Source organism: Perognathus longimembris, chromosome 5 (assembly GCF_023159225.1).
Source record: "Perognathus longimembris pacificus isolate PPM17 chromosome 5, ASM2315922v1, whole genome shotgun sequence".
NCBI lineage: Eukaryota > Metazoa > Chordata > Mammalia > Rodentia > Heteromyidae > Perognathus > Perognathus longimembris.
The window spans coordinates 87,504,763-87,520,922 of NC_063165.1; the positions used below are offsets into that span (position 1 = coordinate 87,504,763).

The following is a 16,160-nucleotide window of genomic DNA, read 5'->3' on the forward strand; positions in this document are numbered from 1 at the left end:
AGCTGGCAGAGATCTGAGGACTTCAGTTTGAAGCCAGCCAAGGGCAGGAAACTCTGAGATTCCTCCCTCCGATTAACCCCCCAAAAGTGGCCCATGGGGCTGGGGATATGGCCTAGTGGTAGAGTGCTTGCCTCGTATAATGAAGCCCTGGGTTCGATTCCCCAGCACCACATATACAGAAAAAGCCAGAAGTGGCGCTGTGGCTCAAGTGGCAGAGTGCTAGCCTTGAGCAAAAAGAAGCCAGGGACAGTGCTCAGGCCCTGAGTCCAAGGCCCAGGACTGGCAAAAAAAAAAAAAAAAAAAAAGAAAGAAAAAAGAAAAAAAAGTGGAGCGTGGCTCAAGTGGTCGAGTGAGAGCCTTGGGAGATAAAGCCAAAGGACAATGCTCAGGTCCTGAGTTCAAACCCTAGTACCAGCACATACGTGCACACCACACACACACACACACACACACACACACACACGAGCAAAACTAGAAAGCGCATTTATGAATATCACAGGTGGGGAAATGAGGTTAGGACAATTATAATCCACTCTGTCTTCCAAAGATAATATAGCTGGCTGCTTTGGGCTGTCACAGTCATTTCAGAGTTCACCTCCAGTGTGCTGTGGGTATGAACTTAATTAAGTACTAAGAGGTAATGAATTGGAATTTTTTGCTTAGTACTATTTTTCTTCAGAGCATGCAAACCCATAAATCCTACGAAGCTGTCAAAAGGGAATACCTACTCTGCCTGTGATGTGGAGGAAAACAGATGCCACTTATTCAATAAACTAATATCCACACAGAAGAAAAATGTTGACTAGATACCTCAGAGTCAAAGTTGGTTTGAAAGTTTGTCAATAAAGAATTTTATGGCCATGAACTGAGGATGAAATTTAGCTGAACAAGTGAATTAAAATTTCAGGTACTCTGACGAGTGGCACAGTAGATATAATGGAACTATTATTTATGAATCAAAACTGGTTTATTCGACAGTCTGGATAGCTGGGAGCACCAAAGACAAAAATCAAATTAATTCAATATGAAAGGATTGCTTGGGTTTTATCTTGTCGTCATGTCCTGTGGAAACTTGATTAAAACCGAAATAGCATTGAAAATGCACTTTGAATAGAAAAGCAGAAAATAATTTTTAGAACTAAGAGTGGAGACCCAGAAACAGATTTCTTGAATTGCTTTCTTACTTTTGCCACTGAATTATCTTAATTAAGGCAAGCCAATTCACCCTCTTTGCCTAATGATATGTACTCTGCTTTTAAATTTAATTTTTTTTAGATCTCAGGGCCTGAGTGCTTTCTCTTAGCTTTTGCCGCTCTACCACTTGAGCCACAGCTCTACTTCTGGCTTTTTGAAGTTAACTAGAGATAAAAGTCTCATGGGCTTTCCTGCCCGGGCTGGCTTCAAACCATGTTCTTTAGAACTCGGCCTCCTGAGCAGCTGGGGTCAGCTGCACGAAGCTGTCCCCTGCCAGCTCGGCAGGGCGTGAGTGTGCTGAGAAAACCCAAGCAAGGACAGACGGGTGGAGATGTGGAGCCAGAGGGTGGAAATAGTCCAGCGTTGTAAGGTTACTGCGCACACTGGCAGGCGTAAACGCTTTCTCGTTGGCGCCTTTCTAGCAGTAACTTGCAGCCTCAAGCATGGCTGGAGCTATTTTGCTTTGAAACATGTAGATTAGGGCCGAGGAGGCAGCCGTGTCTTGGCGAAAGTCAGAATAGACTCGCGTGCTGTGTTCGTGGCCCTTTTGGCTGCATAAGGGATACAACAAGCTTGAAACTGATGTCCTATTTAAAGTACTGAGGTTCAAACTTGGAGCCTTGTGCTCTTCTTAGCTTTTGCACACAAGTCTTTACCATTTGAGCCACACCCCCACTTCCAGCTTTTGGCTGGTTAGTTGGAGATAAGAGCTTCTCAGATTTGTCTGCCCCGGCTGACTTTGAACCATGATCCTCAGATCTCAGACCCCCGTGTAGGTAGAATTACAGGCATGAGCTGCTAGCGCCTGGCTTCATTTTAAGTTTTAAAAAAATATATATAAAATATGCATCAAAATCACAGACTTGCTTTGTAAATGGAGTAAAGTCAAATATTATTTGCAAAGGTGTGTTTTAGTCATATAACTGAATAGTCAAGGTAAAGTTAAGTGACAGTTGAAAGTTTCTGCACAGTGACACTCAAGCTTAGTTTTTATTATTACATGACTCCATGTTGACTGTCATAAAATCAATGAAAATATTTTATGTCAAATAGAAAATTCTGAAAGACTATTTTGTCTGACTCCACTTATACTTAGAATATCATAGGTATGATAGTTTAAGTCCTATCAAATTTATTATAGAAAATGTTACATTACATATTTATATATTTTATTATATATTATATAATATATATAATATAGTATATATTATATAAAATGTGGTATAATTCTTGTTACATTTCTGAAAACTATCAGATAAAATCTTAAGAATTAGCCTATGTGTACAAATTATGTACAAAATAATTTAATTTAATCAAAGCTAATTTAGTACAATTGGAAAAACTCCAAGTGGTACGAGCTTCCCGTCTGTACTAACCCCTCCGATGTGGCATGGCCAGCCTTCCCAGTGAGATGGAGAAAGGACCAGAGCCAGTCTGGGAGCAAGTTGCTCAAGCAATGGATTTCTTACCTCTCCCTTCCCTGCTTTATGTTGATAAAGACTTGGGAGGTGGTCAACATCCTTCCTTAATAAGTTAAAATTAAGAATCGCGACTTCAGTGATATCAGTCTCCTTTATACTCAAAGTCCAACGTTAACAACAAAGGCCCATGTATGTGAGCCCGATGTGAGGAGTTGAGTCCTGAAGCTAAGAGGAAATAGATGGAGATGTCCAAACATTGGATCTGCTGGTTTCATTTTAGATGCATCATTTGCTGTTAGCATGTAATACTGGAATAGCTATTTTTTAGGTCTGGAACCTAGAATGTTCTCTCTGTACAGGAAAGTTTGGCAGTAAGTGAAAGATGCACTCTATAATTCTTAGCTACATGGTTAAAAATGCATTTAGAAAAGGGTAAGCAAAGCCTTCAATTATAGTGGATTCGTGAGTGTGTGTGTGTGTGTGTGTGTGTGTGTGTGTGTGTGTGTGTGTGTGTTCTGATACTAGGACTTTTAACTCAGGGCCTGGGCACTGTCCTCCAGCTTTTTCACCCAAGGCTGGGACTCTATCACTTTAGCCACAGCCTGCTCCCCTTCTGGTTATTTGGTGATGAAGCGTCTCAAGGACTTTCTTGCCTGCACTGGCTGTGAACACTCGGCCTCGGCTCTCAGCCTTTCGAGTAGCTAGGATTACAGGGATGAGCCACGGATGCCCAACCCCCCAGTGCTCTTTCTGATAAGTATATTTTCTTTTTCACAGAAAGTGTCTTGATAATGCTTACCTTTGTTTTAAATCCATTTTCTGTTCTCTCTCCTTTTTGGAGGAGAAGTCTACCTTCAGCATTCTGGGCATACTTCACATTTTTTGTTTAAATATCATTATTGGTAATTGGATGTGATATGGGAAGTTCCAGGAGACAGTCCACGCCCGTAATAGCTTCTTAGGAGGTAACCACCTTCTGCTTCTGCCCTTCTCTTCCTGAGGGTAAAGGTTATCTGCTTCCCAGGCTTCAAGCCTCTGCAGATGCTTGCTGTCCTGAATCTTCTCCGTAGAGCTAAGTGCTTCCTCAGCACAGGGCCAGTGCTGACGTGTGCAGGGCTGCTGTAAGGCCCGAGAGTCACACTTGAGCTGGCTGACATGGAGCAGGGAGAAGATGTAACCCCAATGGAGGAACGTTTGGCCTGGAAATCTTCATGCCATGAAAAAATAATCATGGAAGGATTAATAACTTAAAACCAAACCACACTTAATTTCATTAAATGTTTCATTCTTCCTATGTGTACACCAAACCAATTCCAGACTGAGCAAATGACCTGCCCATCTCACTGCTGTAATCTCTGGCAGAGAGCACCCTGGACAGAATGCCAGGGAATGGAGGGAATGGCCTCACTACTTTCTGCTTCAAAATCCACTACCATTGAGATGCTAACTAAATCCAAACACACTTTGTCCCTTTTTACACATTTTTTAAGTTGACTATGGAACACTTTCTAGTCTTTTTTTAAATGAAGATTGATCTTTTTGTGTTGGAAATAATCACAAGGGACTAATTATATTTAGATGAATCGAAATTAAATAATACTTGAATTTCTCGGTTGGGCTCAACTGTGCTAGGTGGCTAATGTCTCGATAGTGGGTAATTCAGCTCATCGTTGGATAATGATTGCTAGAGGTCTCAGGTAGCCACAGTTACTGATGGTTGTGCTGTGGTTCTTTGTGCCTGCTTTGAAAACATTGAGATGCTTTCTGAGTTAAAGTGCCTTAGAAGGGAAGTTCCTGAATGCATTGCTGAGAGATCGTGGAAAGTGTCGCGCTAAACGCAGCGCCCACAGGTGTCAATCCTGAGCACTTGTTCCGCCTAGCAGTAAGCATGGCTACCACCGGTGCACCCTTGAGAGAGCGGTCCTCCTTGCCCGGGAAAGCCACGCTTTCCGGGCCCACAGCTCCTGAAGGGATACACACAGAGTCCTGGCAAGGAAAGGCACACATGCCTGGCGCCAGATCTGTCCTAGGGCAGATGTCCATCTTCCCACCTCTGTGGTCACCAGTTCTTACGTGCTTTTCTAGTAGGCACATCCAAAGGAGGCAGACCTTGGAGATGAGGTTGGCTAACCTTCAATGAATCCAGCCTCATCTATTTTGAGATTGGTGGAAAGGTTGGTCATTACAATGAAAAGTTGATTCGTGGCAACCGAGTCTATGTCGCTTAGGCCCCGTGGCTTGAGAGACCGGCTGCATGGATAGAAAGTTTCACATGCAGTCTTAACCTGGTGGCCACTCGGCGCCCCAAAAGTGGTGATATGTGAGGTTCCCAAGATGTAAATAATGTTTTCTAACCCCCACCAAAGACCTGGCTCTGTCTTGAATTTATTTCTGTGTTCTTAGAATAAACCCCAGGCGCACAATCAGTTTTAAAATTACTTTTCGATCATTTTTTTGTTTATTTTTAAAGGAGTTACTGAAAATGCAGAAAAATGGGGTAGAGGAATTTTGTCGACTGAGTGTACAACTGCAGTACTTTCTGATAGCTAATTTTCAGCATTTTACCAGTACATGAAAAGTTCCCCTGTTCTGGTGGATGGGGATGGGTGCGGATGCCTGTGGGCACATCCACAGAGAGGCGTAGAACCCGCCATGGCCAAGGAGCTGGCCAGCACGCGCCAGGAAACGCGGAGGGCGCAGTGGTGCTGCTTCCTGAGCGTGTGCTGGGTAGACGCTCAGGCCAGGCACACGGGCCTGCACGAACGCTGGAGCGAAGCGAAGCAGGATGGGATGTGAGAGGACATCTAAATCAGGCTATACGCTTTCCAGACAGAAGAGAAGCGGAGGTAAGGGGAGCTGGCTGACCGGTCCATGTCCAGCAGTGGGAGTCAGAGGCTGGAGCAGTCTCTCTCTCTCTCTCTCCTCTCTCTCTCTCTCTCTCTCTCTCTCTCTCTCTCTCTCTCTCTCTCTCTCTCTGGGTGCTTCTGTCTGGCCCAGCTGAATGTGCCACCTAGATCACTGGGCCCCTAGCCAATGCCTTATGCTGGTACTAGACAGAAAGTTGTTTTAGAATCCTATTCACCGTTCATTGCTGATAACTTGGTGAAAATTCGACATCAGCCTCTATGATTATTTCTGTTTTCCTGTGTGTAAATCTTTACCACTGTGACAATTAACATAAAAAGGATGGATTGACTTCTGACTATGAGAAATAAATCACCCCAACTTTTGACAGAAGAGTTAGAAAAGAGAGAGAAGATTAATTGGTTTTATTTAGTGGCTTATTGTTTATAGTGATAGCTATTAAAAATAGATAACCAGAGGCTAATAAATGTTAATGGTTCCTTCACTATTAGAAAAATCAATTGTCAGTGGGTATAGCATATATTAATATATTATTTTGTTTATAGTCTCCGATAGCATTTAAGAATTTATCCCTGAGAGAATTACTTTTTAAGGAATCTTGGAAGGCTAACATTACTACCAAGAACAGATCTAGCAAGAGGACATTTTCTCTGCATATAATTTAAAGGGCTTTCAAGGCATTATTTTATAATTGTAATAAAATGCATGTGTAATTTGTCAAGATTGATAAACTCCTTACCAATGACTCTTATATTTCTTTGAAACTTGTTTGAGATCAGTTAGATAGATTTCTAAATGTAAGTAATTAAAATTGTATAGTATTGAGTTATTGACTAATGCTGGACTATTAATCAAGCTAAAAAATTCTACAATCAGTGCTCAGTGTGCTGAAGCCTAGTAAAATAATAGTATTTGTGTTCAGTGGGGCAAGTAGCCACAATTAAGCACTTCATTTGACAAATGAGAGGGCACACTTTATTTTGCACTTAATTGAATTGTTGTGCGTGTGTGCATGCGTGCTTACCATAGTCTCCCAGCCCTTCGTTTTGGTTGCTAGTCATTGGCGCTTATGTGTTTGTTAACAGTAGAGCAATTAAGTCTGCATTCCCCATTGCCTTTCCCAATTCAGCCAGCAGCATCAGGGCCCCAGACCGAGGCCTGGTGAATGCTGTTAATATCCCTCATGACAGATTATTAATTCTCTGAACAAAAATTTTGATAAACAAATTAGAGCCCTGTCAAGGGATGATATGAAATAGCTCTGGATAGGGAAAACTCCTTGGGTTTTATATCAGTCACTGCAGTCCGCTTAAGTAAGCAGAAGAACTTCTGTAGAGAAGACAATTTTAATTTATTTTATGAAAACCCCAAATTGATTTACTTCTTATGAGCCGTGGAGAATGTGCTCTGGTAATCTTGCTAATTATCAGGTTTTTGTCATGGCTTGCTTCCATTGGCTTCCGCACCGAAGCCATCCCTCCGAGGTGCAGTGACAGCCTGTCATTTCTGGGCTGCTATAAATCATTCTTCTGGGCACCAGGTTAAACTGAGGAGATAAAGTTCAGGAAAAAGACTTAATGGATAAATAGTTGGGGGGATGGGGTACAGAAAAAGGGAAGCCAGAATTTCTTTCTTTCTTTATTCTTTCCATTTTTGGTACCGAGCCTGGTATTTTTACTCAGCTTTCTGGCTCATAATTGGAGCTCTACTACTTGAGCCACCCTCCAGTCTGACTTTGTGCAGATTATTTGGGGATGGGGTGCTGCGGACCTTGCTGCCCAGGCTGGCTTTCAACCTCAGGCTTTTGGATCTTAGCCTCCCGAATAGCTAGGCTTCTAGATGTGAGCTACTGCCAGCAAAGTCTGGGCTCATCTGTGCTGTGTCAGTGGTTGTGCTTCGAGTAGACCCCAGTTCAGCACTTAGGAGAACACACCAGCGACCTGCCCACTTGTCTGCCTGTCTGCCGGAGTCCCTGAGACCCCCCTCAGGATCAACAGCCGATGAAGAGCTCTGAGGACAGTGTGTCCTCAGCTTTCTGAACGGACAGACGACGACCGTGTTCCTTATCCCAGAGGATTACTGCACAGATTAAACTAGATAACTGATTTGAAAGCACTTTGGAAAGTTAAGAATGTCATGGAAACATAAGAGACAATTACGTATTTTCCCTAGTAACATTCGGCTTAAATAAGCCTGTGCTTTTAAGGCTGATATTTGCCTGTGGGAGAGAAAGATGAGAAGGCAGGAGTTCTTGGAGTGGCGTGATTCATCCTGGAAGGGAATATTCACTTGGGGAACGGTGTCTCGGGAGCTCCGAATCTGGTTCCCGCGGCAGTCCCACAGCCAAAGCGCCCCGTCCTAAAAAGTAAGAAAAGAGCAGGCTCTCGTCGCTCCCACCCGTCAATCCTGGCTACTCAGGAGGCTGAGATCTGCGGACTGCAGTTCAAAGCTAGCCTGGGCATAACATGTCCATGAGATTCTGGTTTCCAGTTAACCAGCAAAAAACCAGAAGTGAAGCTGTGGCTCAAGTGGGAAAGCACCCTCCCTGAGTGCCAAAGCTAAAAGGATAGCACCCAAGCCACACACGCAGGCACACAGTGAGAAAATGTCATCAAAATGTTTTGGCCACGAACCACAGCTCCCGCAGCAACCTAGAAAGCATTGACCGGCATCTCTTTGTTTGTTTCAGACCCTACCAGTGTGGCCATTGCTCTCAGTCCTTTTCCCAGCCTTCAGAACTGAGGAATCACGTGGTCACTCACTCCAGCGACCGGCCTTTCAAGTGTGGCTACTGCGGCCGGGCCTTTGCAGGCGCCACCACCCTCAACAACCACATCCGAACCCACACTGGAGAGAAGCCCTTCAAGTAAGTAGCAGCTCCGTGGCTGAGCCTTTCCCGAGAGGTGGCCGAGGTGCCGGGACAGAGCGCTCCGCGGTGCAGGAGAGGCTCTCGGAAGGCCGGCCTGCAGGTGGCCGAAGGAGCTCTTGGCTGAGTGCCTGAAATTTGGAAACTGAAGCCGAGAGACTTAGACCCGGGTCCTGGGCATGAGATGATCTTTCTGAGTGTCTTTCGCAGCAGTACAATAAGGAGATGTGAGTGAATGATTCTCATACCGTTTCCAGTTCCCGAGGATGTGTGCATCTAGATTTTGTCTAGGAGTCACACCGAGCTCTTATACCCACGAGAGAGGCGGCCATGTGTTTAGGACATGTGAACAGTCCTCTCTTGGAGAACGTGAGCCCTTCAGGATGCTGGCGAGCTACCTCCTCCTCTTTCGTAGTGCTTCGGCGAGGTTGAACCCGTTACTGTGACTGGTCTGTGACCTTGTCCTGTGTAGTTTAGTCTTTAAAGTGGGCATATCAGCCAGGCACCAATGGGACATGCCTGTAATCTTAACAACTCAGAAGGCTGGGATCCGAGGAACATGCTTTGAAACCAGGGCAGCAAGAAAGTTCCTGAGGTGTTCATCTCCAATTAACCACTAAAAAACAGAAGTGGAGCTGTGCCTAAAGTCATAGAGTATAGCCTTGAGCAAAAAAGTTTAAGCCCCAGTACTGGCACAAAAAAAATAAAAGGAAAGAAAAAGCAGAATAGAGTTGCCATGGCCACAAAACAAAAATAAGACCAAACACAAACATAGGACACATTGATGTTTTTTTTTTTGAGGATTCAGAAGCTACAGGAAAAGGTAAAAATGAATTCTTAAGTTGTTGGCAAAGTAAGGACACCTGAGAAGGGGGGGGGTGTCTTTTGAGATTTATCCTAGTCATTAAGACAGTGAGCAACTGAATCATGTACCATAGTTTATCTGTCCACTTATTTGTTTGTTCCTTCATTCATCCCTTCATTCATCCAGTTATGTGTTTTCATTTATTCAGCAAATATTCACAGAGGGTCGGCTTTCACACCAGACACCTTCCCAGGCACAAGAGCACAAAGGTGAACGAGGACTTGGCTCCCTCTCACCCGAGTCACAGAGAAATGGAGCAAGCAATGCTAGGTGGGAGATGGTGTGTTCTAGATAGGTTTTGAAGGGTGAATAGGAGTTTGCCAGACATACAAGGGGAAAGAAATGCTCTGAAAGCACAAACAGCATGTGAAAAAGTTTGGGGGCAAAGGAGCCCATGTAGATAGCAGACTGGTGGTCTCAGAGCAGTTTTTACTGCCTGCTTGTTGAATAATTTTACATTTCTTTTCACTCATATTGGCATTCTCTGTTTGAGGAGGAAAATCGAAGTACATAGATATCCAGCTTTAAATTACCTTGGGAGGGCAAAAAATTAAGGAAGAGAGGAAGTGACTGGAGCAGTAGGAAGCGGATGCTCAGCTCTCAGTGAATTTAGTCTTTTTAGGTTCTGTGACCCCTGACTTTCTGGACCTGCTTGGGGGTGGGGAGGGGGCCGGGGAGGTGGGTACACTGTGTTCCTCTGAAGCCAGGGACGGCATGGGGCAGCAGAGCCCCATTGGCCAGGGCCCTGCCTCCCTCTGCTGTCTGACAGCAGAAGGAGACACTCATAAAGAGCCACCATCTTTGCTCAGTCCCCCAAGAATTTGTTACTTCTCCGCATCATTCTTAACTACTTTCCATCCTACTTTAATGGATGCTGTTATCACTGAAAGTCGTGCCCGCGTTTGTCTGTAAGCACAGGTGCTGCTTGTGAACTTCATGGCGTCTCCTGGCTAAGGAGACCGCATGGGGCCTGAACTTGGGCCTGCAGTATCTCCCAGCCAAAGCACCTCTGCGCGGTTGCCCCAAAGGCCCTCCTTCTCTCATGCAGCCTGCGGGCCGACTGGCCCTATTCTCTGTGTACTGGCCAGGGGGGGTCATTGGCATTCTCAAGCCCGCCCAGGCCGGGCGACAGGCCTGGCTTCCTCCTGATCTGAAGCAGAAACTAACAGTGGTTTACTTCATACATCACTGGGTCAGGGAGCTGCTGAAAAACAGACATGTGAGCAACTGAGGTTCTCCTGGTCTCATATGTGAGAGAGGGCGGGCAGCCGGACAGCTCCTGTGCCAGGACTCACATTGATTTTTATCTTGTTGCTGTGTAAATAGATTTTAGTAATTAATTGAAGAGGTTTCCGGGTCAAAATGGGAAATAGATTTCTATTAATGTTAAGGTGTTACTTGCGTGTAACCTTGTTGATTCCACTCAATTTTTTCCTTTAACTTCCTGTTTTTGTCATGTTTCCAATAGAATTGCCATCTTAATTTTAATTCATCAACTTAATATTTGAAGGGTTTAGTGATTTTATTTCCCCCTTCCCAACTGTAGGATTTGTGATCATGCCTTATTTCTTCTGGGGAAAAAGATGAGCTAACAGAAAATAAAGAGAAGGCTGGGTGCTCGTGGCTCCTGCCTGTGGTCCTAGCTACTCTGGAGGCTGAGATCTGTGGATCACAGTTTGAAGCCAAACAGGGCGGAAAAATCTGATGTTCTTATCTCCACTCAACCAGAAAACAAGTGCAACTGGAGGCGTGGCTCGAGTGGTAGGGCACCAGCTTTGAGTTAAAAAAAAAAAAAGAAAAAAAGCCGAACAAGCGTGTGAGCCAAGCGTGTGAGTTCCAGCCCCCGGTACTGACTCGGTACAAGCGAGACCACTGGGGTTCCTGGCTTGGAGTCTTTGTGCATGATCTAGCTCTCTTATCAAATCGACACAGGCTGTAATATTTTAGAGTCTTTAAACAATTATCAATATATATTGCCAGGTCAGAGCTGAGTGTGTGCCTGTTTTGAAAGTGCAGGATTTAAACATGTTCTAGGGAATGGAAAGTCAGATCCTTTAGTATATACAACTAGGTCTTCCGGGATTGAAGCGTCCCAAGGGGATTTGGAGACGCTCCCAAACGTAGTGCACGCCTACCCAGCCACGGACATTTGTAAATATTAGGAAGATAGCCTTTTACAAGCTTATAAAACAAACATTCAGAAAAACTTTGGTTGCAGATTAGTCAATAAAAGGGGTTTCTTCACAACAGATACTTTTACTACTTCAACTAATGGGTATTGGCTTAAACAATGTTGTAGAGGAGACAAATCTCATAAAGAGACACAACCTTAAACTCCATGCCTGGGGCAGCTTCCAAAGAGATGGCCCCAAATGGTTCTGTCCCCAAACACACTCTCTCTCTCTCACACACACACACACACACACTCGCACACATTCGGAAGACCTTCGCCCAGTCCTCAGCGTAAGCCGAGCCTGGGCCCGTCACGCCATGGGAAAGCCTCTCCGAGCTCTAAGATCTTCTGCGAGGACTGAGGCTCAGAGGCAGCGCCGGATTTCTGACATCGACACTCGAGTCTGGGGATTTGGCCGTGAGAGGCTGGAAGGCATTCCAGGCTTTTCCTCACAATCTGATGAGCTGGAATCCCATGGGGAGAACTCAGGTCCCAGGATCTAGAGAGCTCGCGGACCTGTTGACAGCTGTAGAAGTACATTTTCTAAGATGAGGGAACATGCAGGGAATCGCGGGAAAGGGTTGTACTGAAGACCGGGGCTCGTGGTCTGTCCTGGGGCCGAGAGTCGTGCCGCGCAAGGAGGAAAAGCAAGGCGTCATTTCACGTGGCAACGGGGGCCACTTTCTGCTGGGAGGAAGGGCGGGAGAGAAGGTGACGGGGTAAAAACTGTTGCTTATGGCGAGGACCCCTCTTCTCCCTGTGGGTGCTAACAGGGTCTCTCAGGTTTCCAAGGCTGTGCAAATGATGCTTAGCAAGCCCCAGGAGCAGCTCAGGGCTTTCTCTAGGGAGCCTTCTTCATCGTTTTTGGAAGCTAGGAGATTGTGGGAAAAAACCTACTAGTTTTTGTCTCAGGAAAGGAATGTTAACTCTGTATATTTAAAAATAATCAAAGGGAATTCTGAAGGACGTCCAGTTTTTGAATAAGATCTAGACCAAACCAAAGATGATCTAAAATGCAAATCAGTAAACATGCATTGCACACATCACACGCACAAAAACTGGCCCGGTTCAAGCTGTGTTTAGTGCATATTACAGGTGCTCAGAAAGCTTCTTGCCAGTCTATTTCCCATCAGTTGTTAAGCTCCCAGTGACTGCATTCAGTTGTCACAGCAAGTGAAGGAAGATCTTAAACTGAAAAGGAAAACCAAGTCTAATTCAGACTCTCATACCTGTAGAAAGTGGAGGACCTGCCTCTGCTGAACTATTTGGAAGCCTTTCCACTGTGTGTGGCTGTGCCTTTTCTTTCAAGACCATCACATCAGCACCCCCGTGAAGGAGGTGGTGGAAATAGCATCTCTTTCTCCTGGCTCTTTCCTCCTTCAGCCACAGCCCAGGCAGTTCAGAGTTAATCATAAATGTCCACCCCTGTCATGTCAGAGATCACAATTTAGGGTTAATAAATGCGGATGCAGCTTAATTCTAGCACCTACTTCCCAGAACTGAAGTATTTGAGCTAGTCTTTTCCCTTGAGTTCCATGAAGCTGTTGTTGGGTTTTTGTTGTTGTTTTTTAGATTTCTGTAATGTTTAAGATGCTGATGGTAACTCACATCTTTCTATTACTATATGTAAAAAAGTAGAAGCCAGGAACTAGTGACTCGTGTGTGATCCTAGATACTCAAAAGGCTGAAATCTAAGGATTGAAGTGTGAAGCCAGCCTGAGCAAGAAAGTCCTTGAGACCCTTGTCTCCAATAAACCACCAAAAGGCCAGGTGTAGAGCTATAGCTCAAGTCGTAGAGTGCCAGCCTTGAATGGAAAAGCTAAGGGTCAGCACCTAGGCCTCGAGTTCAAGCTCTGGTACTGATATCTGTGTGTGTGCACGCACGCACACACATACAGTGGTCTTATATTTTGTTGTCTTTACTTGCTCAAATATATGTTATATTTGTATGACTTCCAGACTACCTAGACACTAGTTTTATGAGCCTACTTTTCCAAAGAAGAGGAAATATCTGGGGAAGTTTCGATGGCATCTATACATCTTCATGTAGTTTTTCCTTTCATATGTAGTGGGAAGGGGATGGCTGTCATGATTTTTCAGCAGTTAGTGACTCCTACCTACACCCTGTAGATCAGAAGAATCTCTTGACTATTACAGCAAATTGCTTTGTGCACATGAACATCAGTGAGACACTTAAGTAAGTGCCTGAGAAAAATGTAACTCTCCTCTGAGCACCTCCATGAAATGGTATTTAGGTGTGTCATATAGACATAGGCTTCGGCCTTACATGGAGCACTGAGCTTCCCATTTATGAACTTCTCACAGTCTAATATCCAAGATCAGAAGGGCAGAAGTCTGGCCCAGGTAAATTGTTTTTCCTCACAATTGTTCAAATTCCTTTGCTCTCTTTGAAATTGATTCTAGAGCTTCAAATTAAAAAAAATGGGAGGGGGGAGGAATATAATAATTTGAAAGTTTGTCAAGTAGTGAAAGGTAGTATATTCTGACACACTAATCCAGTAACTGATCTGTTTCCTAATAAACAATCAGCAGCTCGCTAACGTGTCATCAGCACTGCTCGAGCTCCCGAGCAGGATGAGTGGCCTGCGGATGTTAATGAATACACCAAAAATCATTAGGTGATCAATACTTCTGAGTTATTTTCATTGAGCTGATAGGTCTGATACATTAAAGCTGACATTATACATTTGTCAAGATCACAGTGCAGTTTTTAACAGTGGAACAGACTGCTAAAATTATTCCCAGAAAGACAATCAAAGAAACACAACTTTTTCACCCTGACATATTTAACTAGAGAAAGAGATGGAACCTGGAAAATTCTAGTATGTAGGCAAGCTCAAGCCTTTCAGTGTCTGTAAACATAAAAGGACCCCCAGGTTTCTATAGATGATTTTGTGTGTGGTACGGCCAGCTACTCCTAAGATTTGCTAAAGAGAAGAAAGAGGACGGCTCACGGAATAATGAGACACGTGGCATTTCATCGGTCACAGAAGGGGGTGGGGGAGAGTTTCTCATGTTGGTTTTTGTCACTGTCCTAGCGATAGGGGCCCTGAGATTGTCATATTTTAAAATGATCTGAGTTCCTCTCAAATATCCAACTTGAAAGGAACTCAGCAATGCAGAGCTTACTTCTTCAAAAGGCTGCTGCTTACAGGAAGCCCAGCAAGCAATTGCACCCGCCAGGAACTCCACGCAGGTTTTATCCCTAATGAGTTACTTGCTGACTTTCGTTTTGATTGGTCAGAACTTAGGTTTACCATCTCGCATGGTTAGCTAGTTTGAAAGGGTTAAAAGTTGGTTTGAGCAATCAACTCAAACCAGGACACTTGGTAAAGTTATAAGACAACGAATGCTTACTCAGCTGTAGTTCTGCCACTTGAGCCATGCCTCCAGCCCCGGGAAAACAAGTCTTTATAATAGGATGTGGTTTAACGGGAACAGCTTCTTGTAAGATGGTGACTGCGTGCAAAATGGCAATGCTTCTGGTCAAGCAACTGCTTTGACAGAAGAGACGTAACTCCTCCCTGAGTAAGTCACTGTCTGTGCCCAGCTTGCTACCACCATTCATCTGTGTGTAGTGAGTGTGTATGCACATGCATTTAGTGACCATCAGCCAGACACAACCACTGTGGAAAAAGTGGAGCACCACCAGATTGTATGGTGTGTGTGTGTGTGTGTGTGTGTGTGTGTGTGTGTGTGTGTTCGTGCTGTCTGTGGCCCCAGGGGTGGCCCTTTTTCAGTCTCTCTCTGTGCCTGTGTCTACAGAAAGAGTGTATGTATGTGTACCTACATAGGTACAGATAAATATGTGTGTGTATGTACATACACACACAGAGAAAATCTGTTTACATACATGCAGGCACACACACACACATAGAGTCGCTTTCCAGCCAGTAAAGGAGGGGTGGGCCTGGGGTCTCTAAATGACAATCCTTATTATTTTGCCCGTTTTTTTTTTTTTTTTTTTGGCAAGGGAAGGAAAGGAGCTTTTCTTGGAGCACGAAATCTTTCCCCCCCCGCCCCCCCCCCCAGGCACACCAGCGCTCCGTGGAGGTCCCCAAGTGTATCATTGCCCCAGTCCTTCCTGTGGACGCCAACCTCCTGAACTACTCACACAGCCGTCCTTCCTGGCTTTTCTGAGCTGTTCCGCTACCGCTCACCCCCATCACAAATTCTACTTTTGTAAATTGTTTTAACCATCTGTTTGGTTGTGCTGTGACTCTAAATGGGCGTTGGGGGGCCGGGGCGGTGGGGAAGCAGCCACCATGGCTGCTCCACCTCCAACAGTGACTGCAAACTCACGTTTTGCTTCCAGTAGTTTCCAAAATTCCCTCTTTTTTCGGTGGTGGTGCTGAGGGGAGTACAATTCTGGGTTTCAAATCAGCAGCAGGTGAAATTCTATTTGTCATCAATTTATCGTTGGGTTACGGAACAGAAAACTGCAGACTAGCTGCTGCTTTGATGGCTCACTCCTAAAAATCTCTTTTTGTTCTTTATCTATTTGAAGTGACAGTGCTCAGAGCTGCAGCAGGACAGGGCTCTCTGGAGAAATCACCTTCCTCCTGCTTATTGACAGATCCTCTGTTCTGCATCAGACCCGGCTTGGTCCCATCCCGGCGTCCGGCCTCGGGAGGAGCTACCATTAAACCTCCTGAGCCGGTCACATCGGGAGCCGCTTTGGAGTGTCTGTTCTGATTAGGCAGGATGAGAGGAAGCCCGTCACCCCGCCGGCCCCCGCTCCCCGGTCTCAATTTT

General features: G+C 44.9%; 1 protein-coding gene across 1 annotated transcript in view; it reads left to right on the forward strand.

Annotated features, from left to right (window-relative positions):
- Prdm6 (PR/SET domain 6) overlaps positions 1-16,160 on the forward strand; it is a 105,748-nt gene that overhangs the window by 89,023 nt on the left and 565 nt on the right. Inside the window, exon 6 of the mRNA XM_048346040.1 lies at positions 8,170-8,346. Within this exon, the coding sequence (XP_048201997.1) occupies positions 8,170-8,346 (177 nt within the window). The remainder of the gene's footprint in view (positions 1-8,169; positions 8,347-16,160) is intronic.